This window comes from Nothobranchius furzeri, chromosome 2 (genome assembly GCF_043380555.1).
Source record: "Nothobranchius furzeri strain GRZ-AD chromosome 2, NfurGRZ-RIMD1, whole genome shotgun sequence".
Taxonomy (NCBI): Eukaryota; Metazoa; Chordata; class Actinopteri; order Cyprinodontiformes; family Nothobranchiidae; genus Nothobranchius; species Nothobranchius furzeri.
This window is the reverse complement of record NC_091742.1, coordinates 91,628,096-91,655,421: the sequence shown is the minus strand read 5'-3', so window position 1 is coordinate 91,655,421 and position 27,326 is coordinate 91,628,096. Positions and strand designations below refer to the sequence as shown.

At 43.1% G+C, this 27,326-nt stretch overlaps 1 protein-coding gene across 2 annotated transcripts in view; it reads left to right on the top strand.

The window, feature by feature from the left end:
- The window catches only part of LOC107397303 (zinc finger protein 260), a 67,110-nt gene that overhangs the window by 32,532 nt on the left and 7,252 nt on the right, over positions 1-27,326 (top strand). The window contains exons 3-6 of one of the 2 annotated variants that reach the window (XM_070548221.1): positions 3,566-3,925; positions 11,692-18,999; positions 22,000-22,500; positions 24,873-25,132. In XM_070548221.1, coding sequence (XP_070404322.1) covers positions 3,566-3,925; positions 11,692-12,704 — 1,373 coding nt within the window. In that variant the 3' untranslated portion in view covers positions 12,705-18,999; positions 22,000-22,500; positions 24,873-25,132. The remainder of the gene's footprint in view (positions 1-3,565; positions 3,926-11,691; positions 19,000-21,999; positions 22,501-24,872; positions 25,133-27,326) is intronic. The other variant, XM_070548224.1, reaches the window with a different exon arrangement.

Below are 27,326 nucleotides of genomic sequence, written 5' to 3'. Positions count from 1 at the left end.
TGCAAGCCACATGTTGTTGCTCCCCAAGCTGCAAATGTTTCACTAAATTTTTTTCAATCGAGAGGTGGTGCTCATCATTATACAACCATGAGCTGCAGCCTGAGCTACTGTCCTAGTTTTCCTTTTCAACTGACAATTACGTAGTCCTTCTTTGCCATGGAAATTAACTTACTCCCAAACAAAACTTTCCACTGCATTTTATTTCTGTCATTAAAGGACCTGCTGAGATCAATTCAGCAATTGGACTTGTGATCACACGTGATTAAGCATAGCATTCTGGGATGTGCGCGGACACATTGGAAGCTTGTCGAGTATAAACAGTCCATGAATCAAACAGTACTGTCGCAGAGAAAAAGCGGATTTGAGTGAAAGAAAGTGTTAAATAACATTATAAAGTCCCAAAAAGGATGCGGAATATACAGGGATACGTTAAATAAAGACGTCGGGTACCGGTATGTGGACAAAATCTGAGTTATAAATGTTTTTTATCCACATGAAAGACCCCAAACCGGAGCACCGATGACATATTGTTGCCGCTGCAATTCTGCATAATGGACATTTTCGGCTTTCTTGTTTGTGGTGTGAGCGGATGTAAACATTCGGATAAGAGATAAATGTTTTGTTGGTTTTTCAAGTAAAACAATCACATTTGTCATCCCACAGAAGAAGTGTTGCAAGAGAAGTTGTGTGTCAGTGCACCCGCATGTGTCTGTGTGTGTGCGCATGCTTGTGGTTTGTGAGATCTATTTGTCAGGTTACACACTAGCATTATGAAACCAATAGGTTTATGAGACCATTTTTGGCAGTCTCATAATTCGTGACTTTTAAAGTGTTGTAATATTTGAAAAACATAAAAAGTAACCGTTAATAGATTAATACAAACTTTGTAACAGCCGTTATCATTTTATTTAGTTATTTCAGCAACTTAACCTTCCTTTTGTGTTTTATAGCCAATTTAAAAACTGATAAACTAGCCTTTTAGATGGAGGCATGTTGGAGGCAGGGCAAGGGAGAGCCGTCTTTACAGACTGTATTCTCCACTGTACACAACAAGCATCGCATGGAACCATTGCCAAATTGACACCTTCCCAAATTTTTATTTAACTAGTCATTTATTTGTTTTTAACTTCTCTACTGCTTCGATGAAAAACAGATTGAGGTCAAAAAGTCAAGAGAAAAAAAACCTTGGTCAGATTTAAATAAAGGAACATCATAATGAAATGCGCTTTTTTTTAACTTGTTTGTCACGGCTTATGAAGCAAATATAAAAATAACAAAAATTTAACAGAAACATCAACTGTCTTTGATTAAAATATTTGTCTGGGGAAATTATTACAACGTATGTGTGGTTTATTAGTCAAATGCAGAACACACGTCTGTAGAAATTACTCTAGTCCAGCAGGTGGCGCAAGTGCACCTTTACGCTGGTCACCGACCACCGGAAAAAGCAGAAACCGGAAGCTGCTAGCAAAGCTAGCTTGTTGTTCTGGTGTGTGAGGAGAATATTTGAGGCTCTGCAGTAAAAATGTCTTCACTTCAGTCTCTGGGAGAGTTGATCAGCTAAAGCGACTAATTGCTGCTGCTGCAGAAATTGTAAAGAAAACCTGCTACCACTTCAGGATCATCCATCAGCTGGGACTGATTCATCGTGTGTTCTTCACCATCTGGACCTGGACAGCATGGACACAGGTACTGGTGGATGAATGAATATATCATCACTGCATGGTGGGACATTAGAGTACCTCTCCCATGAGGTGTTATCATTAAAAAATGTTCGTGTTGTGTTTTAGTCTGCTGCAGCAGCTCGGTCCGAACCTCTCTGGTTCTTTCTTCACAGAGGAGAGAAGCTCCAGAGCTTTTGAACTATTGAACTAACTTTAATTTTAACACAGCAGGACTTCAAGACGAGGAGGCAGTGATTGAAATTTATCTTTGTTTACTAAAATGATTAAACAAATGGTAAAAGACAACTCAGTTGAAACTAGACTTAAAAACAGAAATATTAAAAATAAAATAGTAAGAAATGCAAAACAATAAAAAAACAACCTTGGTCAGTATGTCGTCCGGTTCTTGGTCAGTTTTTCCAGACAGGAGGAGGTTTAGAGAGAAGCTTATTTAAGACTAAATTAAAGTTATTAAAGCCCGTATTGTTTCATTCTGTCTGTTGATCAACTTTACGGAATGGACGATTAAAGCAGTATCGTTGCTTACTCTTGAAACTTTATTAACAAAAGTGCTTTTTCCAGGTACAAACACATAAGCCCAGACTGTTTTCGACTTTTGTGTTGCCTCTAAACAGTTCCCCCAAGAAACACATAAGAAGTATATAACATTCCACTGGTTACACGAATGAGCTCTGGGATGATGGGAGACATCAGTCCGATTCACCAGTGTTTTCTTCACAAATCTTCTGGGGAGATATTTATTCTTACTTAACAGAATGCCCTGGACCCTTCACTCATTGTAATTTTAAATGTCTGCAGGCCTACGATTATTTTGTTTCAAGGGATTTGAGGCCCTCTCCATTGCAAAATGACTTTATCATCGGGGTCATTTAGATTTACAACTTAGGCACAATTTAGATGCGCCTCCTTCCACAATGAAAGAGGCCTTCTGCAGACACATATCCTTTTTCTGGATGCAAAGTCGTCTATGTAGCGGTACACGTCAAAGCTAAACGCAGTACATGGATGCGCACGATGCGAGGTCTGGTGTACAATAGCTCCTCAGATTATAAACATAAAAAAATTACAACATTAACTATATAAATAAAATCATTATTTATATAACTGTGTAACTTGCATAAAGCACCAAGGATCTGTGTAGGACAACCTGCCAAGTACTTGTGTTGTCAGTTATGAACGTTATGGTGATTTACGTCTTAGGGGGCAGAAACTAACTGACAGTACTAACGGTAAAATCCTAGATGATTAACGTGAAGTGGGCTTTCTTATTCAGTGCTTTTACAAGTGCATCAGAAAACCAAAGTATTGTCCTGAAAGTCTCACATCATTTTTTTTAAATGCATGTAAACACTTTAGTCTGGCTGAAGGTGAATTGGTTCTAATTGAGCTGAAGCACCCAGATAATGAGGTAGCAATCCAAATACATTCTGCATGGAAACAGGTCAGCCAAACTTAACCAGCTGGACACGCGCGTTCTGGTCTTCTGAATATCACGCGTAACACCATCAAACAGGACCATGCATACCTGTTGAACTCTGCTGCGGCGTTGTTGTCCATACCTTCAGCCATTGTGCATATCCTGTTTCAATTCTGTCTGCTTGTCTCCCGCCAGCGGGTGTTTACTGCTTGTGTTGCCTATTGTATCGTAGCAGCTGGAAAAATGCACACAAGAAAGGGCGCACATTGCCACCTACTGTTCTGGAGTGGAACAAACTTTATTTGAAAGGCTGGTTTTCTAACGTGTTTGTAAACTAGGATAAGGACTGCCAGCTTATTACCATAAGATGGACCTGTATCGACTTAGATGTCGGTCAGAGCGCTTTTAACCGCAGTGACCGACACATGAATCAGCTTTTTGTTTGGTTTGTTTGTCTGTCCAGAACTCCCACTGCATGATGTCAGCAAAGATGTGGAGGTTCTGACTGACCAGCAGCTCTGGAACCAGGAGAGGACCTCCAGTTTGGACCAGGAACAACCAGAACTGTTACAGGAGGGACCAGAACCTCCACAGATAAAAGTGGAGCAGGATGAGTCAGAACCTTTGCAGGTTCTAGAACAAGAGGAGCTCTGCATCAGTCAGGATGAAGAGCAGCTTGTACTGAAGCAGGAGACGGTTACCTCCCTTGTGACTCCTGCTGATGAGGACAGAGACCACCATGGACCAGAACCAGACAGACACCAGCTCCTTTTGTCACTGCTTCCTGAGGCTGAGACCAGAGCTGCTGCTCCAGGGTCAACAGGTGAGGGCGGCTTTTGTAAAGTGTGGGTGTCGAGATTTCTCTCTCTCTCTCTCTCTCTCTCTCTCTCTCTCTCTCTCTCTCTCTCTCTCTCTCTCTCTCTCTATATATATATATATATATATATATATATATATATATATATATATATATATATGAAATCTTCGGTTCATCACGCAGGATCTTAGTGCGGCGTCGAGTAGGTGAAAGGATGGTTCCACAGTGTGTGGCATCAACTGTCAAACATGGAGGAGGAAGTGTCATGGTCTGGGGCTGTATTGGTGGCTCCAGGGTTGGTGACTTGTACAGAGTGAGAGGCACCCTGAACTAAAACTGCTACTACAGCATTCTCCAGCAGTACCTCCTGGTACGTCCCTAGTTGGTCAGGGGCAATGCCAGAACTACCTCAGGAAAAAAGAACAAGATGGTAAGCTTGAAAACATGAATTGGCCGGCACCGTCTCCAGACTTAAACCCCATCGAGCTGGTTTAGGATTAACTAGACAGAAGAGTGAAAGCAAAGCAACCTACCTAAGTGCCACACATTCATGGGAACTTCTGCAACAGATATGGGACGAACATTCTGACGAATATTTGATTGTAGAAAGAATGCCACGAGTGTGTTCAGCTGTTATAATAATAATAATAATAATAACAAACTTTATTTATATTGCACAATTCATACAGGAAATGCAACTCAAAGTGATTTACAAATTGGTATTCCCTCCCATTCCCAGGAATGTAAAATTATTTAAACAACAATTCCCCCTCATTACACCCATGTTCTGACACACAAACACACGACATAAGAAAGAAAATAAAACACCCTGGGCTGAGTTCAGATGAGCCAGAAAAGCTAAGTTAAGGAAACACCATTAGGGGATCCATCTGCCCCGACAGTGGCAGATCCACAGCAGCAGCCGAGGTACCGACACATGGCACCCAGGGGAGGTAGGGTGGATGCCCCCACCTCTACAGTCACAGTTGCCCTGGACTCAGTCGCTCCCCTTAAACTTAAACGAAAGAAAACCACCTCTGATCCTTGGCTGAACGAGGAAACACGCAGCCTCAGGCGGCGTTGTAGGGCGCTGGAAAGAAGGTGGAAAAAGGACAAGCTACTAATCTCACATCAGCTTCTGATGGATGCCCTTGACCTGTATCAGAGAAGTGTTAGATCTGCCAGGAACAAATACTTTGCATGCATAATCTCTCAGCATCAGGGTGATCAGCATAAACTGTATAGCACTGTCAACTCCATCTTGTCAATAACTGAACCTGGTAGTGTGGATCCCTCTGTGTCGTTGTGTGCTGAGCTCCAGACCTTCTTTCTAAACAAAGTCCGGGACATTAGGGATAGTCTTGTGCAACCAGGATCCGGCTGTCCTGATGTACCACCAGCACCTCCCTCATTCTGTGATTTCACTTCCATATCTCTTAGTGAATTGTCAGATCTGATTGGAAATATGAAATCAGCAGGTTCTCCCGAGGACCCTCTCCCCCCGAAGATGGTGGGTGAGATCATCCCTATTTTGGGCCCCACAATTCGAGACATTTTTAACTCTAGCTTGGCTTCTGGGGTGTTTCCTACTTCTTTTAAAAAGGCGGTTGTGCAACCAATTAAAAAAAACCTGGTTTAGACAGCTCAAACCTTGCAAACTTTCGGCCAATCTCCAAATTACCGTTTTTGTCTAAGGTCCTTGAAAAGATTGTCTATTCACAGATTACAGCACACATGAATAGCTTTTCTCTGGATGACGTGTTCCAGTCTGGGTTTAGGCCACTTCACAGTACCGAATCAGCCCTTCTTCGCGTGACCAATGACATCCTGGTGGCTTCTGACTCTGGGTCGCCTGTTTTGCTCCTACTATTAGATCTTTCTGCAGCATTTGATTCCGTTGACCACGATATTTTGCTGGGTAGACTTGAGTCATGGGTGGGGCTAAGGGGTACCTCACTTCAGTGGTTCTGCTCATATCTGTCAAACAGAGTTTTCAAGGTCCAGTTGGGTAATTGTTCCTCTGCATTCCTCCGACTTCCATGGGGAGTCCCGCAGGGATCTGTGCTTGGGCCTCTCCTGTTTTCAATTTACATCCTTCCCCTGGGTTTCATCCTGAGGAAATATGGCCTGGGCTATCATATTTATGCAGATGATTGCCAGATCTACCTGGCTTTGAAAAAACCAGACTCCATCTCTCTTCTGGACCAATGTTTGGCTGAAGTGAGGGTTTGGCTTGCTAATAATTTCCTTAAGCTAAATTATTCTAAGTCTGAGGCACTCCTGATGACCCCTAACCAAACAACTCAAATATCTTCTGATTTGGCCACTCTCCCTTTTGACCTCAAGCAGTGTGTTACCAACCTTGGGGTGAAATTTGATACACAGTTTTCCATGGGCCCTCAGATTAATGCAGTGGTCAGATCGTGTTTTTATCAGCTGCGCAGACTAGTCCGCTTAAAACCGATCCTGAAACGAGCACACCTGGAATCCGTAATCCATGCTTTTATCATCTCTCGACTGGATTATGCAAATTCCATTTTAATTGGTTTACCTGCCTCCGCTCTTAACAGGCTTCAGGTTGTACAAAACGCGGCAGCCAGGTTTTTAACAAACACTCCTAGGAGAGAACATATCACACCTGTACTGGCGCGGCTCCACTGGCTACCCGTAAACTTTAGGGTCAAATTTAAAATCCTGATTTTTGTTTTTAAGGCCCTGAACGGTCTGGCACCGGATTACCTGTCGGATCTTGTCACTAGATATGTGCCAAACCGGGCACTGAGGTCTGCTGATTGCCTGCTGCTTCGTGTTCCACTAATGAAATACAAAACGCGGGGGCAGCGTGCTTTTGTCTATGCTGCTCCGACACTATGGAATGCACTTCCTCTTTCGGTGAGGCTGGCGCAATCCCTCCTCCGGTTCAAATCGCTGCTGAAGGCTCACTTTTACGACCAGGCATTTTTAAATCCCTGACTTTTATTATTTTATTATGTGTCTTTTTATTGACTGTAATTATCTGCCTTGTTGTGCATTTTATTGTTGACCGTGTATTGTTTTATATTGTGTTTTTACTTTTTATTCTGTACAGCACTTTGGTCGGCTGCCATGCCGTTTTTAAATGTGCTTTATAAATAAAGATGGTATGGTATGGTACAGTTGACCACCGCCCTCGGGGCAGAGGGCTCCCACAGAGGAAGCACTGGAAAAGGATAAAATAAAGGATGGTAAAACTCTGATAGTGTACAGATAAAATAAATAATAATATGAATAAATGAGTAATTAAAATAATCAGTTAAAAGCTAAGCTAATAGGGTAAGTTTCTAAAAGATAGTAAAATGCTGATAGAATAAAACATGTAAGGATAAACTAAATAAAATAATAGATAAATGAATAATAAAAATCTGCTAAAAGCTAAGCTAAAAAGGTGAGTCTTGAGCCTGTTTTTAAAAACGTCAACGTTCTCTGCGGCCCTGGTGTCTTCTGGCAGCCCATTCCAGAGGCGAGGGCCGTAATAATGAAAAGAAGAATTATATCTGCCAAAGGTGGCTACTTTGATGAGTCAAAAGTATAGAATACATTTCTCGTCTCGTCTCGTCTCGTCTTCCTCCGCTTATCCGGGTCCGGGTCGCGGGGGCAGCATCCCAACTTGGGAGTTGGGATAGAATACATTTTGGTCTATAAATTAATTCCATTATTTCTTTTTTAACTCCAGTTGCTTATTTGTACTATGCCTTCATTTCAGAGAGCAATGTGACATTAAACTGCATAATTTACAATAAAAAACAGGAAAAATTAGTGTGCTCTAAAACTTTTGACTGGTTGTGCATATGTGTGTGTTTATATATATATATATATACACACACACACACACATATGTGGATATGTAGGTACACGTGCGTGTGTGCGCTTATATATACATACCCTTTATCTATTTATAATTGTATATACAGTACAGACCAAAAGTTTGGACACACCTCATTCAATGTGCTTTCTTTATTTTCATTACCATTTACTTTGGTAGAGTCTCACGGAAGGCATCAAAACTATGATTGAACACACATGGAGTTTTGTACTTAACCAATAAAGGTGAAATAACTGAAAACATATTTTATATTCTATGTAGAATTTACTGCACTGATTTCCGATTTGCTTCAACTGAGTCTTCCTCGGTCAGAAGGAACGGTCAACTCTATTGGTACAGTTCAAGCTGTTCATTAGCATTCTGTTCCAGTGTGTACAGATGACCTCAGAGATGTGTGGGTGTATACATGGGATGTGATGTGATGTGGTTATGTAGAAAACACTAATAAAGGGGAGAGATCGAGAGACAGCAATACATGATGGTCAATCTACAACTCTATACAATGATTGGCAACTCTAGTACTGTAATCTACACCATCATACTATGTCCACCAGATGGCACTATCAAGCAACAAACAGAGGCTGATAAATATCAGCTAACCTTAGCAGGCTCAACTGCCCAACAGTTCAAAGATTGGAGACACATCACTAATAGATTAAATGCAGTCAAGCGACTGGGATGAATAGCAAAGCAAACACGCCCCCCAATACACTGTAGGCCCCATTATGGCGTTGGTTTCTGTAAATCTGTACTATACAGACTAAACAGTCCACAAATAACAATAAACAACAATAGAGGACATCAGTCCATGTTTATACATGCACATAGATTCAACTCAGCTTCCATACTCACATAATAATTATGCATACAGGAGGTGTACACCCAAGAAACACCGGCAAACACCTCAACGCCTCTCAACTACTCAATCAACAAAACAGCAGGGCACACTCAGGATGCCATATTATATGCTGAGGTGCATCATGGGAAATGTAGTGTGATCAATGCACCGCAAACGGGGGACTTTTAACATTCTATTTTATTCAAAATAGTCACCCTTTGCCCTGATTACTGCTTTGCACACACTTGGCATTCTCTTGATGAGCTTCAAGAGCTAGCCATCTGAAACAGTGTTGAAGGAGGAGTATATACACACTGCTCACAAGAATTAAAGGAACACTTTTTTTTATTAGGCCTGGCATGAAATCAATTTAACCTGTCTGATAATTTCCTGGTTGATTAAGCAGCTGAGGGCATTGTTAATCACTTTCAGCTGTATTGGTGTTCATGGACTTAACGACAGGTGCACTAAAGTGGCAAAAATTACAAACCCCTCAAAACAGAACTGGTTTAACTTGTGGAGGTCATTTCAAGTTTCTCCCTCTTGATCTTTTTTGGCTGGTTTTCCATTCGTGCTAGTTTTGGCTCTCTACTGGCAGTATGGGGCGGCTCCTTAACCCTACAGAAGTTGCACAGGTTGTCCAACTTCTCCAGGATGGCACATCCACACGTGCTGCAGCAAGAAGGTTTAGGCCTAGTCCACACATAGCCGGGTTTTTAAAAAAACGAATATCTGCCCCTCCAAAAACTTGCATCCACACCACCTCGTTTTAAAACAAAACTCTGTTCACACGTACCTGGATAAATACGTTAAGGACATGCTAGACCTGTAGGCGGCAGTACTTCCCCGTTCTTTACCTCGTCCTTCATCTGTGGTCTTCCGCAAGGAGCAGTAATTCCGCTTGCAAAAACAAACAAGCAAAAAGCGCTTGGACAATTGATAAAGTGAGCGCAGCTCTGAGGGCATCCATGCTGTCGGCTAGTGTAAACACAGGTCACACACGTGATGTCAGCATTTTTTGTCGCGGAAAGTGACGTTGCGGACCTTAAAACTCCGGTTTTATCTGTCCACACGCAGACACCCAAAACGGAGAAAACGCAGATCTTCACTTTGGCCGGAGTTTTTAAAAAGATCCGTTTTCGTGTGAAAAAACTCCTTTTTCGTGTGGATGACAGGCCAAAACGTAGAAAAATATCTACGTTTTGGGAGATCCCCGGCTACGTGTGGACAGGGCCTTAATGTGTCGCCCAGCACAAAAGGACCAAAATAAAGGGGGCAGAAAGTCAAAAAAAGGGGGGCAGAAGAAGATGTTTTTCCAGACGCCAAGAAAAATTAAATGCCAAATCCCCCGTGCAAAGTGTGTCACTAGAGTTTAAAACAAAAATTATTCTGTGCAAATATTGGTGTATTCACCTTTAATACTAGTTATTAAAATGCAGCAGTTGCTGGATTGGTGCAGTTCAAAGTGGAGTGCATCAAATAAAACAATATTAACATAAAAAGTGAGACGTGTCATAATTTAAGCGATTCCTTAACCCTACAGAAGTTGCACAGGTTGTCCAATTTCTCCAGGATGGCACATCCACATGTGCTCCAGCAAGGTTTAATGTGTCTCCCAGCACAATCTCCGGAACATGGAGGAGCTTTCAGGAGTCTGGCGGTTATTCTCGGATAGCTGGACAGGGCCGTAGAAGGTCCACAACCCATCAGCAGGACCGATACCTGCTCCTTTGTGCAAGGCGGAACAGGCTGAGCACTGCTCGTGCCCTACAGAATGACCTCCAGAGGGCTACTGGTGTGAATGTCTCTACCCAAACAAGCAGGAACAGACTTCATGAAGATGGCCTGAGTGCCCGACATCCTGTAGTGGGCCCTGTGCTCACTGCCCAGCACCGTAGAGCTCGACTGGCATTTGCTCAAGAACACCAGAATTGGCAAGTCCGCCATTGGCGCCCTGTACTTTTTACAGACGAGAGCAGGTTCACCCTGAGCACCTGTGATAGACGTGAAAGAGTCTGGAGAAGACAAGAAGAACGTTATGCTACCTGCAACGTCATTCAACGTGACAGGTTTGGTGGTGGGTCAGTGATGGTCTGGGGGGCATATCCATGGAGGTACGCACAGACCTCTACAGCCTAGGAAATGGTGCTCTGACTGCCATAAGGTATCAAGATGAAATCCTTGAACCCTTTGTCAGACCCTACGCTGATGCAGCAGGTCCTGGTTTTCTCCTAATGCACAACAATGCCTGGCCTCTTGTGGCAAGAGTATGCAGGCAGTACCTGGAGAATGAAGGAATTGAAACAATTGAATGGCCGTCACGATCCCCTGACTTAAACCCAATAGAACATCTGTGGGACGTTATGTTTCGGTCCATTAGGCGGCGCCAAGTTGCTCCTCAGACTGTACAAGAGCTCAGGGATGCCCTCACACAGATCTGGGAGGAAATGCCACAAGACACCATCCGTTGTCTCATTAGGAGCATGCCCTGACATTGTCAAGCATGCTCACAAGCTTGTGGGGGCCACACAAGATACTGAAAAGCAATTTGAGTTGCAGAAATTAAGTTTTTGAAATAATGGACTAACCTGCCACATCTTCATTTCACTCCGATTTTAGGGTGTCTACACAATTGAGCCCTCAGTAGGCTGATACCTTTTATTTCCATTAAAAGACTTGGCATCCTTTTGTTCCTAAGACATTGCCCTGTCTTTATTTGTATAGATATCCAACTTCATATTGAGATCTGGTGTATCTAATGTGTTTCTTTAAAGTGTTTCTTTAATTTTTGTGAGCAGTCTATATGTATATAGAGAGAGAGATCGAGAGAAAGAGAGATTTTTATTAAAATGTTCAATGTTCTAACTTTAAATACGTTTTGATCATTAAATATTTTTTAAATGACGATCTATTTCAGAAGTATTTGTTCATTTATGACAAAATTGCTCAACACTATAAAAAACTGACACGCTTCCAATGTGAAGTAGGGGTAGCTGCCACGTGGAGGTGGGGGGCTATAATTGAGAAATATTGTGTTAATCAGTGTTTTCCTTTGCATTTTGTCATGTCCAGAACTTCCACAGCATCATGTCTGGGGAAAGGAGGGGGTTTTGACTGACCATCAGCTCTCTAACCAGGAGACCACCTCGGATTTGGACCAGAAGGAACCAACACCTCCACTGATCAAAGAGGAACAATATGAACTCAGTATCAATCAGCATGAAGGACAGTTCATTCTGAAGCAAGAAAATGTTACCTTTATGGTGACTTCTCCTTCTGCAGAAACATGTCAGCCAGAACCAAACAGGAACCAACTCTTGTGCCAGGGTTCTACTGGAGCTGAGAACCAAGATCAGGATGGATATAGTACTGAAAACTCAGAACCTAACAGCAATGGAGAACTTACACAAAATAAAAAATGTCAACAAACCAAAGATCACAAACACAGGATAGACAGCCAGAAACTAAAAAAGCACAAGAAGGCTCACAGAGACAAGAGAGCATTTACATGTAAAATGTGTGGAAAATTATTCAGTCGCAATTGGTTTTTAACTCTTCACATGAGAACCCATACAGGTGAGAAACCATATTCATGTAAAACTTGTGGTAAATGTTTTTCTAGGAGTGATAACTTGACTAGTCACATGAGAATTCACACAGGTGAGAAACCACACCTATGTAAATTTTGTTGTAAATGTTTTACTAACAGGAGTGACTTGACTAATCACATGAGAACTCACACAGGTGAGAAACCACACACCTGTAACATCTGTTGTAAATGTTTTACTATCAGGAGTGACTTGACTAGTCACATGAGAACTCACACAGGTGAGAAACCATTTCCATGTAAAACTTGTGGTAAATGTTTTTCTAGGAACGATAACTTGACTAGTCACATGAGAACTCACACAGGTGAGAAACCACACCCATGTAAAATTTGTTGTAAATGTTTTACTAACAGGAGTGACTTGACTAGTCACATGAGAACTCACACAGGTGAGAAACCATATTCATGTAAAACTTGTGGTAAATGTTTCTCTCAAAGTGGTCACTTGACTAGACACATGAAAACTCATCACATGTGAGAAGTATTTTCCATGATTGATCTGTAGGGCATGATTCAGACCAATATTTTCCTTGTTTTGGCCAAGGACAAAATGACAGCGACAAACTCAGTGGGGCCCAAACCTGCAACTGCAAATGTTGCAGTTCTATGGACATTGAAACTTGAACTATTGGATATTAGACAGAAATGGAGATCTTTTTTTTTTTGTGTGGATTAAGTAAATAAATGACCAGTGGCGGCTCATCTTTAGGGGGTGCTAGGGTGCCACCCTACCAGTCTCACGGGAAGAGGAGAAAGAAGAATATAGGAAGTTACCATTTTTACACTGACGATTATCAGATCTACCTGGGGACAAATGGACCAAACACAGACTCGCTACTGTTGGAATGTCTCTCGGAGGAGAAGGGATGTTAGCAGCCAAATTCCTTAGACTTAACAAGTTTAATACTGACTGAAGTATTTTTTTATCAAAAACTGTATCTCACACTTCATCTGCTATCAATCCTCTGAACTTTGACTTCAAACAGTGTGTGACCAATCTGGGGGTGAAATTGGATGGTGGGTTATCGATGGTCCCTCAGATAAATGCGGTGGTAAGGTCATGTATTTTTTTTCAACTACGCCTTCTAACTCGCGTTAAGATGATACTGAAATGATCACATCTGGAATCTGCTTTTCATGCCTTTCATCACCTACCGTCTGGACAATGCTAACGCACTTCTTATTGGTACTACGGTTTTGGCCTTGAACCGGCTGCATTTAGTACAGAATGCTGCAGTATGGTTCCTAACAAACACAAATAGACACAGTCACATCACCCCGGTTCTGTCGCATTTACATTAGCTTCCAGTAACATTCAGGGGGAGATATAAAATTCTGCTTTTTGTGTTAGAGGCCTTAAATGGTCTTGCTCTAACCTATTTATCAGAGCTGCTTACACAGTACGTACCGGCTCGCTCACTGAGATCGGCTGACTGCTGCTCTGTGCCCATGAAATATAAAACAAGGGGGGAGCGGCGGTGGTCGGCTGTGGTGGCCTGGGTGCTTTCCAGGTGTGCCTAGGTGGAGGTGGGGCCCTCTGCCCTCCCTGCCCTGGGCGCCTTGTGTCGGTGCCTTGGATGCTGCTGTGGATCTGCTGCTGCCGGGGTAGATGTCTCCCCTGACGGTGTTTCCTTATCCTTAGCTTAGCTGATCTGGCTCATCTGATCTCAGTCAATTGTTTTTTTTTTTTTTACCATGGGGAAGGGGGCATGTGTGTGTGGTGTGCGTGTGTGCCGGAGGATGAGTGTTGTGAAGGGGTTGTTAGTGTCAGACTTTTTAAAATTCTGGGGGTAGGAGGGAGTGTGGGTATGCGGGGCCTTTTTAATTTGTTAAATACTTTGAGTTGCCTTCGGGTCGGGGAACAGGTCCTGACTGTTGTTTGTGCTTATGGGCCAAATATCAGTTCAGAGGACCCACCCTTTTTGGAGTCCCTGGGATGAGTGCTAGATAGTGCTCCATCAGGGGACTCCATTGTCCTGCTGGGGGACTTCAATGCTCACGTGGGCAATGACAGCTTGACCTGGAGGGGTGTGATTGGGAGGAACGGCCCGCCTGATCTGAGCTCAAGTGGTGTTTCTTTATTGGACTTCTGTGCAAGCCGCAGTTTGGCCATAACGAACACCATGTTCGAACATAAGGATGCCCATCGGTACACTTGGTACCAGGGCAGCCTAGGTTAAAGGTCGATTAGATAGACTTTGTAGTCGTATCATCTGACCTGCGGCCGTATGTTTTGGACACCTGAGTGAAGAGAGGAGCGGAGCTGTCAACTGATCACCACCTGGTGGCGAGTTGGATCAGATGGCAGGGGAAGATGCCACGTAGACCTGGCAGACCCAAACGCATAGTGGGGGTCTGCTGGGAACGCCTGATAGAAGAACCTGTTAAGACGGTTGGGGATGGGGAGATGCTGACGTCAACTGGGGCTATAGTCGGACGGTGGAAGGAATACTTTGAGGAGCTCCTCAATCCCACCTATGAGCATTCCGAGTAGGAATCAGAGCCGGGAGACCTGGGGATGGACTGTCCAATCTCGGGGGCAGAAGTTGCTGAGGTAGTCATGCAACTACACAGCAGCGGAGCCCCGGGGACGGATGAGGTTCATCCTGGGTATCTCAAGGCTATGGATGTTGTAGGGCTATCATGGTTGACACGTCTCTGCAACATTGCATGGTCATCGGGGGCAGTTCCAGTGGAGTGGCAGACCAGGGTGGTGGTCCCCATCTTTAAGAAGGGTGACCTGAGGGTGTGTTCCAACTATAGGGGGATCACACTCCTCAGCCCCCCTGGAAAGGTCTACTCCAAGGTATTGGAGAGGAGGATCCGATTGACCAGCTCTATACCCTTGCAAGGGTGATGGAGGGGGCATGGGAGTTTGCCCAACCAATCCACATGTGTTTTGTGGATTTGGAGAAGGCTTATGACCGTGTCCCCAGGGGCACCCTGTGGGGGACGCTCCAGGAGTATGGGGTGGGTGGCTTTCTGTTAAGTGCCATTCAGTCCCTTTACCAGAGGAACATGAGTTTGGTCCGCATAGCCGGTAGTAAATCAGACCTGTTCCCAGTGAGGGATGGACTCCGCCAAGGCTGCCCTTTGTCACTGGTTCTGTTCATTACCTTTATGGATAGAATTTCTAGGCGCAGCCGTGGTGTGGAGTGTGTCGAGTTTGGTGGCAGGAGAATCTCGTCTCTGCTTTTTACGGATGATGTGGTCCTCCTAGCTTCATCCAGCTCTGACCTTCAGCTCTTGCTGGGTAGGTTCGCGGCCGAGTGTGAAGCGGCTGGGATGAGGATCAGCACCTCCAAATCTGAGACCATGGTTCTCGACTGGAAAAGGGTGGCTTGCCAACTCCGGGTCGGGGGAGAGCTCCTACCTCAAGTGGACGAGTTTAAGTATCTCGGGGTCTTGTTCACGAGTTAGGGTAGGAGGGATCAGGAGATCGACAGGCGGATTGGTTCAGCGTCTGCAGTGATGTGGACGCTGAGCCGATCTGTCGCGGTGAAGAGGGAGCTGAGCCAGAAAGCCAGGCTCTCGATTTACCGGTCGATCTATGTCCCAATCCTCACCTATGGTCATGAGCTTTGGGTAATGACCGAAAGAACGAGATCGCGGATACAAGCGGCCGAAATGAGTTTCCTCAGTAGGGTGGCCGGGCTCAGCCTTAGAGATAGGGTGAGGAGCTCGGACATTCGAGAGGCACTCGGAGTAGAACAGCTACTCCTCCGGATCAAAAGGAGCCAGTTGAGGTTGTTTGGGCATCTGGTCAGGAAGCCTCCTGGACGCCTCCCCGGGGAGAAGTTTTGAGCATGTCCCGCCGGCAGGAGGCCCCCGGGTCGACCCAAGACACGTTGGAGAGGTTACATCTCCAATCTGGTCCGGGAACGTCTTGGGGTCCTGCCGGAGGAGCTGGTGGAGAAGGCTGGGGAGAGGACGGTCTGGAGCTCCCTAGTTGGGATGCTGCCCCCGCGACCCGGACCGGATAAGTGGAGGAAGACGACAACTTTGAGTTGCATGTATTGTAGGATAAAGTGCTATATAAATAAAAGTTGATTGATTGATTGAGCAAGCTTTTGAGTGTGTCACCCCAGTGTTCTGGAACACACTACTCCTTTCTATTAGGCAGCCTTCATCCATTGCTGTGTTTAAATCTCAGCTGAATACTCACTTGTACAAATTGGCTTTTGAACAATGCCTCTTTTATTGTGTTTTTACTGATTGTTCTTATCTGTAATATGTTTTATGATTGTTAAAAAATAATTCACCAGCCGCAACAGTAAATGATGACCTTTTTTTTTTAACAAAAATACTTAAGAGCACCCCTCCTTTGGCAGCCACCCATCATGTGGTGGCGGGGTTTGAGTCTCCCAATGGTCCTAGGAGCGAAGTTGTCTGAGGCTTTATGCCTCTGGTAGAGTCATCCATTGCAAACAGGTCCTAGATGAGAGATCAGACAAAGAGCAGCCCAAAGTCCCCTTAAGAAGAAAAATATACTTGTAAACAGTATTCTCTCACTCGGACACGGGTCTCCGGGGCCCTCTTCTGGAGCCAGGCCTGGAGGTGGGGCACACTGGCGAGTGCCTGGTGGCCGGGCTTTCACCCATGGGGCCCAGCTGGGCTCAGCCTGATGAGTATGTGAGTATTGTGATTGGGCCTCAGAGAGGCCAAAGGAACAGCAGCAGATCCAGAGGGCAGGAAATCTAGAGAAAAGCTTTTCTAACCCACAACCTGATTCTGGAGCTCCGATTGTCACAAAGACCGCAGAATATCTTCTCCGGTTCTGGAAAGAACTCCACCAAGTTGAGGAGGAGAAGAAAGTTTCCACAGCCTGGTGAGAAGATTTCTGCAGCAGCAGCAGTTAGTCGCTTTAGCTGATCAACTCTCCCAGAGACTGAAGTGAAGACATTTTTACTGCAGAGCCTCGAATATTCTCCTCACACACCAGAACAACAAGCTAGCTCTGCCAGCAGCTTCCGGTTTCTGCTTTTTTCGGTAGTGTGACCAGCGTAAAGGTGCACTACCGCCACCTTTTGGACTTTCTGAGCTCTGATGAACAATATAATGAAAGAATAATGCTAATTAATTACATGTTCTATATATTATCAACTGAATACAATACTATAATAATATATACTATTAAATACTCTATATATGCTGTAAGGTAGAAAAACAAGGGCCCAGGTGCAATTTGACCCCCAGGTGAGTCATGCGCGCTAACCAGTCAGCCAAAGAGACATCCCCTTGGCCTAGTAGCCAGGGCGCATGATCAATCGGGACACTGTGGCAGGATGCTCACACTGCCACATATACATAAATTATAGATTATTATAACACACCGACCACTGCCCAGTTCTCTAACCCACCAGCACAATCAGCAGCAGACAGAGATGTGGACGTCCTAAAGACGAGACACTCAGACACAAGAGGACCAATGTGGTTTCTGCCATCCAGGCCGGTGAGGAGTGCTCTGAGCAGTACATTGGGGAGACTGAACAGCATCAACTAAAGAGGAGGAGCCAACACCTCAGGACCACAATCAGCTGTCAGGACACCTGAGGACAAAGATGTTTGTGTTTTAGACAGAGAACACAAGTGGTCTGAGAGAAGCTTCTGGAAGGTTTGCTTGTGTAAACAGACAAGCCCTCTGAAGATGCTGAACTCTTGCAACAGAATGATTTTATCTTCATGCTCATGTTAACAGGCTTAAAGTAGAAGTGATCCTGAGCCTGAAAGGTTTTGGTCAGAACAAGGAAATCATAACATAATTTTTGTCATCATTGGTTAAAATGCTCTTTTAAAGGTGATTCTAACACAACAACCATGGAAACTTCTAGTAAAAATGAGCTGAATGTTTGAAGTAGAAACTAGAAAAGAACACAAAGTCAGATCTACGTTCCAGAGGACACGAACACAGACTTAGCTAACAGCAAAGGGACACATTTGTGTCAATAATCTGAACCCAGACCAGTTTTAGTCCTGGCTTTAAACCTGGATCAGCCTGAAGTGGAGAATTGTTATCAGCAGAAAATGTGGACCTGAGCAGGTGTTACTGCCTTGAACTCCAGCTGTGCTGTCAATGAGAAGCGTGATGATGTCACTTGTTTTTGAGGCCTCCAGCTGATCTAAAATGCTGCTGCAGCCAGACTCGTGAGGAGACATCAGATTTCTCCCACCTGAACTTGTTTCTCACCCTAAGAAAACCAGGCATGAAATAAGTAGTTCCTCCAGACAATTTAGATGTTGAATTCTAAAAACTCAGATGGATCAGTTTCCTCTTTGTTCCTAAAAACCTGCAACTGTGTGATTCCGGTTAAATCTGCTCAGTTGATCATTTCTCTCTGATCTTCAACTGTTTCACTTTCCACTATTATTATTATTCTCAACCTGTCGCCTTTTGAACTGAAGCTGTAATCCACACATTCATCTCTTCCTTGTTGTTGCTGTTCATGCTGTTCCAACTCCAGCCCATCAGGTGGCGGTAAAGTACTTTTCTGCTGGTCACCAACGACACATAACCTGTTAGCAGCGTTAGCTTGTTGCTCGTTAGCAGCGTTAGCTTGTTGTGTGGGTGTGTGAGGTGAACCTCTGAGGTTCTGCAGCAACAATGTCTTCAGCTCAGTTTCTGAGAGAGTTTATCAGAGAGCGGCTAACTGCTGCTGCTGCAGAAATATTCTCCGAGTTTGAACAAACCATCGTCCGCTACGAGGAAGAGCTCGATCGTCAGCGCAGACTGCTGGAGATCAGCTGGAAACCACAGATCAACTTACACAGAATAGGTATGAAACAGCAGCGGGACTCGTGTGGTTTTACTGAGGACACAATCTCAGGACAGTCTGCTTGGGTCCGTTTGCTGTTCTGAAGCTTTTTGACACAACTGAGCTGAAATCAGCCGGTAAACTTTGTTCCACTTTAGATAAATAAATCAATAACATTTCAGGGGTTTTAGGAAGTTTTTCATTTTCAGTAACTCCACTAAATCAGTTTAAAAGAGACAAACTTTAAAGACTTAGTGAACGTTTCCAGCTGATGTTCTACAATCAGAGACTTGTTTAGAAGTTTCTGTTAGTCTGATCTGTTTGTGGACATTACCAAGTAAAGCTGTCAGCAGCTTCAAAGTGGAGATGATTCCATGAAAACATCTCAGTCCTGTTTTCATCAGAGACTGATGCATCTGAGGAACATCTGGATGTTTATGTCTCTATAAACTCACCTGTAGTACCTGTGTGTCCATCCCAGAAGTCAGTAAGAATCTAAATCAATGTATCTGATAGATACTGAGTCCAGTTCTGCTGTGGGTCAGACACACACACACACACACACACACACACACACACACACACACACACACACACACACACACACACACACACACATATTTACATGTTTATATATATATATATATATATATATATATATATATATATATATATATATATATTAGGGCTGGGACTTGATTACAAATTTTAATCTAATTAATTACTGGCGTTGTAATTAATTAATCTAAATTAATCACATTTTAATCATTTAGGAAAATGTGCTCTCAAAGCAAAACTTAATTAAAATTATGAGACAGAGAATCAAACATTAGACATGGTTATTACTGTAAACTAAAGCTTTTAATAAAAAAATGCATTTTAATTATTCAAATGTCACTGTGTGATATGAAACAAGACCCAAATCAACTAAAATTTATAATTACAAATAGAAAACACCTGCAAAGGGTTCCTGAGCCTTAAAAGTCTCTCTGTCTAGTTGAATTACTGAAATAAATTTGAGTTTGCACCAGATTCTAATTTTTCCAGTTTCACTTGTTTGTATAATTGGGATTTTTTATTAGCATTTCTACTCATAATGTAGTAAAAACACACATAAATAATAATACTTCAAAATGACAGTAGAACAGGCTCAAATATGATCTAGAACTTAAATGTACTAACTTTTAACACCAGAGCAGGCGTGGCATATTCTGAGAATGATCAGGAACACTAACTGGTTCCAGTTGGATGACTGGAGGTTGATGGGATGATAAAAGATCATGGCGAGGAAATAATGATCTGACGAACAGGTGAGCGGACCTTCCTTACATGGGAAGTCCTGATGTCACGTTAAGAAGGGGATGCTGCAGACCCGCAGATTCACACCTGCAGCAGCGAATCTGGTGTGATCTCCAGCCTGATCACAACTTTCTCGTTCCTCGCTGCCCCTGATACACTTAAGCATCCGCCCCTTAGCTGATGACAGCTTCAACACACCTCGCAGCTTAATGATAGTAATGCATGTGATGTTTAGACAGACTCGTCTCAGAAACACAGAATTCCCCGACAGAATTGTTTAGAAAATCATCAGAAAAGTTTCAGAGTGTTTCTGTTTTAACTTAAACTTCTGTTTTCAACTTAAAGAAACGTTGTTTGTGATTGTTTACATAGTAGTGAGAACACGGAGCATTCTCCCAGCGGCAGCCAGGTGCCCCTCGTTTGTTTGACTACTTTCATAAACTACTGTTAGGGCACAGAATTATTCTGTCTGGTGCTTTCAGCTCTGCACAGATGTTACGTAAATGTTAAAAATATAGCTTACCGCAACTTTTGTAAAGTTCCCGGTGCCACCGGGCAGCCGCAGCGGTATCGATCCCTGAAATATGTCCGCGACACGGACTCCGTTGTTGTCTGGAAGTATTTTTTTTTCAAGTTAAGAAAAGAGGCGGACGTGTTTCCTAAATCCTGCATCAGTCCAAGCAAGGCAACTTCTTTCTGTTTTTATTCAGTTTTAGTAGCCATTAGCACTCTGCATTGTGTGCGTCAGTGATATTCAGTCCAGGAGGAAGTCGTGCAATGACAAAGGTTCCGCCGTGCTCGAAATGCAAGCTGCGATTAAATGCGTGAATTTTTTTTAACACGTCATTTTTTTCTAATTAATTTATCATAATTAACGCGTTAAAGTCCCGGCCCTAATATATATATATATATATATATATATATATATATATATATATATATATATATATGGCTGCGTAGTGGCGCAGTGGTTAGAGCTGTTGCCTTGTAGCAAGAAGGTCCTGGGTTCGCTTCCCGGCCTGGGATCTTTCTGCATGGAGTTTGCATGTTCTCCCTGTGCATGTGTGGGTTCTCTCCGGGTACTCCGGCTTCCTCCCACAGTCCAAAGACGTGACTGTTAGGTTTACTGGTCTGTCCAAATTGTCCTTAGATGTGAATGTGTGCATGATTGTTTGTCCTGTGTGTCTCTGTGTTGCCCTGCGATGGACTGGCTCTCTGTCCAGGGTGTACCCCGCCTGACTGCCCGTTGACCACCGGAGATAGGCACCGGCACCCTACCCCCCACCCCCCCGCGACCCCACGTGGACACAGCCGGCTCAGAATATATATATATATATATATATATATATATATATACATACATACATGTGTGTGTGTATGTTTATATATATATGACATATGTATACATCCATCTATCCATATTTAAATATATTCAGCTTAGTTCATTTTATGGGATTTTTGTGTTGCATAATCATAACACAGCGTACCAGTTACTTGAAAAATTTAGTATTTTTAAAATAAGTTTTGATCATTAAATGTTCTTTGCAATCTATACTTTTTAGAAGTATTTGTTCGTTAATGACAAAAATGCATGTATTCAGTGTGTATTAGGTGGAACTGCCACATGGGGGTGGGGGGATTATATTTCCTGTGATTTTAGGAGGGGATAATTGAGAAACATTGCATTAATCAATGTTTTATTTCGCTTTTTATCATGTCCAGAACCTCCACAGCATCATGTCTGGGAAAGGGATAAGGTTCTGATAGACCAGTAGCTGTCTAACCGGGAGACCACCTCAATTTTGGACCAGATGGAACCAGAACCTCCACTGATGAAAGAGGAACAGCAGGAACTCTGTATCCGTCAGCATAAAGGGTCATTCATTCTGAAGCAGGAAAATGTTACCTTCATGGTGATTTCTCCTGAAGAAACAGACAGCTCTGAACCAGAACCAAACAGGAATCAACCCTTGTGTCAGAATTCTACTAAATCTGAGAACCAAGATCAGGATGGATACAGGAATGAAAACTCAGAACCAAGCAGCAAAGAAGAATTGACACAAAATAAAAATGTCAACAAACCAAAAATCACAAAGACAATGTAGACAGTCAGAAACCACAGAAGCACAAGAAGGCTCACAGAGATGCACCGTTTACATGTAAAATCTGGGAAATCTTGGAGTCGCAATTGGTTTTTAACTCTTCACGTGAGGACTCATACAGGTGAGAAACCATATTCATGTAACACTTGTGGTAAATGTTTCACTCAAAGGTATCACTTGACTGTACACAAGAAAACTCATCACATGTGAGAAGTCATTTCCGTGTTTGGTCTGTAGAACGAGTTTCAGACAAACATTTTCTTTAACTTCTCCTGAAAATTCACACTTGAGATGTAATTCATTAAATGTGTTTGTTAAAGATTGAATATGGAACATGGGCACCATAGTGACATCCAATAGGTAGAATTTGCAGCTCCAACAACAGAATATATTTTTTAGCAGTCTGGGTGTTTGCCGATACCTAAAGTGACCAACCAGTCCTCACGTGGCAGAAGATCCTGCTGGCCTGCTCCTTGTCTGAATATCTTCCTGAGGAACTTCTTCTGTGGGTCAGTGAACCCTCTGATCTCTGTCGCCATGCCAACACACTCAGGAGGCATCTGGCTGCTTCAGATCTTATGGTGATCCAGGTCTAGACCACACGTAGCCGGGTTTTTTTAAAGACGAATATCCGCCCCTCCAAAAACTTGCATCCACACCACCTCGTTTAAAAAAAAACTGTCCACACGTACCCGGATAAATACGTTGTTAAGGACATGCCAGACCTGTAGGTGGCAGTACTTCCCCCGAATTGTCCTGAGAGCATCCATGCTGTCGGCTAGTGTAAACACAGGTCGCACACGTGATGTCAGCATTTTTTTGTCGCGGAAAGTGACGTTGCGGACCTTAAAACTCCGGTTTTGTCTGTCCACACGCAGACACCCAAAACGGAGAAAACGCAGATCTTCACTTTGGCCAGAGTTTTTAGAAAGATCCGTTTTCGTGTGAAAAAACTCCCGTTTTCGTGTGGATGACAGGCCAAAACGTAGAAAAATATCTACGTTTTGGCAGATCCCCGGCTACGTGTGGACAGGGCCCCAGAGGAAAGCAGAGAGAAGCAGGTTCCCCCTGATGAGGTATATCAGCAGAACATCCATTGAGGGGGAACTCTGTAACATCAGCCAGGATTTTCTTGTTGTGGAAGTGCAAAGGAAGTTGACGCTCATCCAGACCATCTCAGATGAACACAGCCTGGAACTCTTCAAAGTTCCAGGTTTCTTTGGTGTCACTGAAGAAGTGAACAACAACAGGGATGAACCATTTTAGAAGAGTCAATCGTCGTAGTGGAAATTGTGATTTCAATTTGATTCATGGTTTCCTCTGAGTCAAGCTTCAGAACAATGTAATGTTTACAAACATTACAGGAAATGACATCACAACATTAAAGAGCAAGTCACCCCCAAATAAATTTTTTTTTGCTGATAAACTAAATAAGCGAGTGTCTAATCGTGCTGCAGACACGTGTCGTCAATAATTTGGCACTTCAGTGCATCTTAGTTCAAATTTAAATATTCTGCCTAAAACTGGCAGTGTTGTGCCGTTGTCAGGTAAAAACTCTGCACTGTATTTTAATTTAAATCTGCCACCGCTATTGGCTAAGAAGTATGCTATGATGTAAACTGGTACATTATGATGTCACAATGCTGTCGTGAGCCTGAGTGTGTGTGTATTTGTTAGCGGCTCCGCCCTCTCGGTCTGCCAGGCAACAGCATTTGTTTCATTTTTCAAACATGAAGTGGGAGTGGAGTTAGACTCTGGTAGGGATTGACTTGCTCTTTAAAAGCTGTGACTCTGATGATGCAAGGATAAAAACTACAAGTAAGAATCATTTTTATATGTTTATTAACGAGAAGCAGGCATACAGAGTTTTCCCTGCCGTGTTTCACTAAGGCGGGTTAAAAACACCAAACACACTTTACACACATTGTTGACATTTCTGTGTTTGCAGATTAAGAAAATGCTAAAAATAAAAAAACAGTCTGTATTTAGTAAAAGTTAAGAGTTACGGAGCAAAAAGGGACGTCTGTGATTAGATTAGTGTCACTAAAAATAAAATAAAAACAGCATTTTAACACACCACCTTGTCGTTCATGGCTTCAGTCTGCATGTTGAAGCATGAGACCCGTAGATTAAAGCAGATTACCGGCAGATTAAAGTTAACTTCTTAGAATGATTATTTTTAAACAAACAAGTCTCCAAAGGGCTCTGTTTTCTTGAAACGTCCACATCAGCATCACAAAAAGCAAAGTGAAACCGCAATGAAGTTAGCTCCAGGTTGTCAACATGAGTGAGTGGTTTCTTGAAACGTGTACATCTGTGGTTGAGGATTCAGGTGTGGGTGAAGATGATTAGCCATCACAGCTGCAGTAAGTTTATCTACAGTTCAAATATATTTCTAGCTTTAGCTCTGTATTTTTTATTTTTTACAGTTTTCATTTCTAGTTTTTACCACTTGAGTATGTTTTATAAAATCTGATGTATTTATAACTTTAGAGATTCTTCTGATGAAGAGCCATCCATCATCACCAGCAATAGACAATGTCAGAGACAGGATGCTGCTGGAGATGCTCCACATCTTCTGGACAACAAAGTCAGTCCCGGTGCCGCTGACCCACGACACCCAGATTTATCTCCAGAAGAACCCTGGCTATCGGCTCCCTCTCACCACCAGCTCCACAAACAAACCAACAAGTAGCAGACGGAGGCCATGAGACATCAACCATTTCAGGAGCAGCAGTGTGCACAGCTGCTTGGTGAGGATTATTCCAGTTATAACATACTGTTTTGGTTTAAAATCCCAATTCTAAACCACACACCAGCTTTAAATGTTAATAGCCCAAAAAAACCAGAATTATACTTAAAATAATTAAATCTCAGACCATCAGAAAGATTGTGATCTTGACCAATGTCTTGATACAGGAATCTTTAATCAATTATTGTCATATTATTATGGTATGTGTGATGTGAACACTCCTCCCAGGGCGGAGGTCTGCACTCTGACTGCTTTCTAGTTTTTATTAGTTAGTTATATTTCTTGAGTGAGTGTTTAATTTTAATACTGCACCATGTTTTGCTTGCAATTTGTGACAATTCATGGCGTGTTTATAGATCATCAATTGCAGTTTGTCAAAATAGGGGGGCCCAGAACATTATCTTGCATAGGGCCCCCACAATGCTAGAAACGGCCCTGGTTTCACGTAATGGGCCCGATACACAGGAGGCGACAAACGACCGCGATCAGCGAAATTCTTTGCTGTCGCTTTTATTACCTGACACACGGGAGGCGACCCGCGGAAGCAGCCAGCGGCAAAGCCGTCTACGCGTTCTGTTCCGTGGCGAAATCGAATCTTCCGTTGTTTTGACTGGCTGTGTCAGGTTGGAGGGAATTAAGGTTATTTAAGCGGTTCAGAGTTTAAAAAGCGGTAGATGTGATGTGAATATCTCTATATTCTTTGGCAGAAATATTGTACAGTTCTGGGAAATCCGTCACAGCAAGTATCCACTTCTCCTTCATGTTTGCTCGGAGGTGTGCGGAGCATCCTGCCCGCTCATTGGTCAGTGAATGAAACCTCCGTTGATTGGTCCTCGTCCGAGCGACAGTGATGAAAAGTTGAAAATATTTCAAATTTCTGGGATTGCGTCGCTGGTTCGCCTGTGCACGACACGTGCACAAGCGCAAAATTTTTCGCGTTTCGCTTAGTATGAGGGAGACCCGCGATTATCGCTTTGTCGCGCATGTCTCATTGAAAATGAATGGAGAGGTGATGTCGCCTCCCGTGGATCGAGCCCATAAGGCCTGATGAGGTCGCTAGATGGCGACGCTCTTATTTTCTCCACTCTGAGTCCTGAGAGGCAAAGAAAAAAGAACGATGCTCCACATGGAATATGTTCTAATAAATACCTGAATATAACAACATTATACATATAATACATTATTCTAACACAATGGCCACACCTTCATCTAAAAGACAGGACACTTGAGGAAAAAGACGTTTGTATTTTGGACAGAGAAGACAATTGGTCTGACAGAAGCTTCTGGGTGCTTTGCATGCAGTTCAAGGATGCTTCTGGGTCATGTGACCGCTGCTCTCCTTTGTTTACAAGCTAGTCTGGAGTTCAGACACATCGGGAATGTTTAGTGACTGGAATTCAGAGCTGCTGCGGAGCCGTCTCTCCTCTGGACTGGTTCTCATGGCTTTACTTCATTCTGTGGAGAAAATTCCACAAGAGTCTTCAGTCAAGTAGGAACATTGGAACCATCGTCTCTCTGATCAGTAGCTGTTCATTCACAAACCTCACCTCCTTCTAGAGGAGACAACAAGCTAAAAGCACATTTGCTCTTATGAACTGGACACATAACATCTGAAGCTACAAGTTGGACTGCAGGAGATTTGGACTCTTCCACCACTGCTCTCTCTCTGTTTCCATAGCAACTAAGTGTAGATTTCTTTTTCATTGGCTAAAATTAAACAGAACCTCATTGAGATGTGAAACTATAAATGAAGTGATTTGAATTATTGGTTCAGCAAATAATTTCCCTACATCTAAAGACAACAACGTTCAGCAAGAAAGGAGGCCGAATCTGGCACTAGGTCACTGAGCCCACCAGAGCCCACACAACAATAAGCCTTAAAGAGCAAGTCACCCCCAAATCAGCTTTTTTTTCCTGATAAACTATATACATGCGTGTCTAATCGTGCTGCAGACACGTGTAGTCAATAGTTTAGCACTTTAGTGCATTTTAGTTAAAATTTAATTTTTCTGCCTAAAACTGTCAATGTTGTCAGGTAAAAACTCTGCACTGCAGTTGAATTTAAATCTGCCACCGCTATTGGCTAAGAGGTATGCTATGATGTAAACTGGTACATTATGATGTCACAATGCCGTTGTGAGCCTGTGTGTGTGTATTTGTTAGTGGCTCCGCCCTCTCGGTCTGCTAGGCAACAT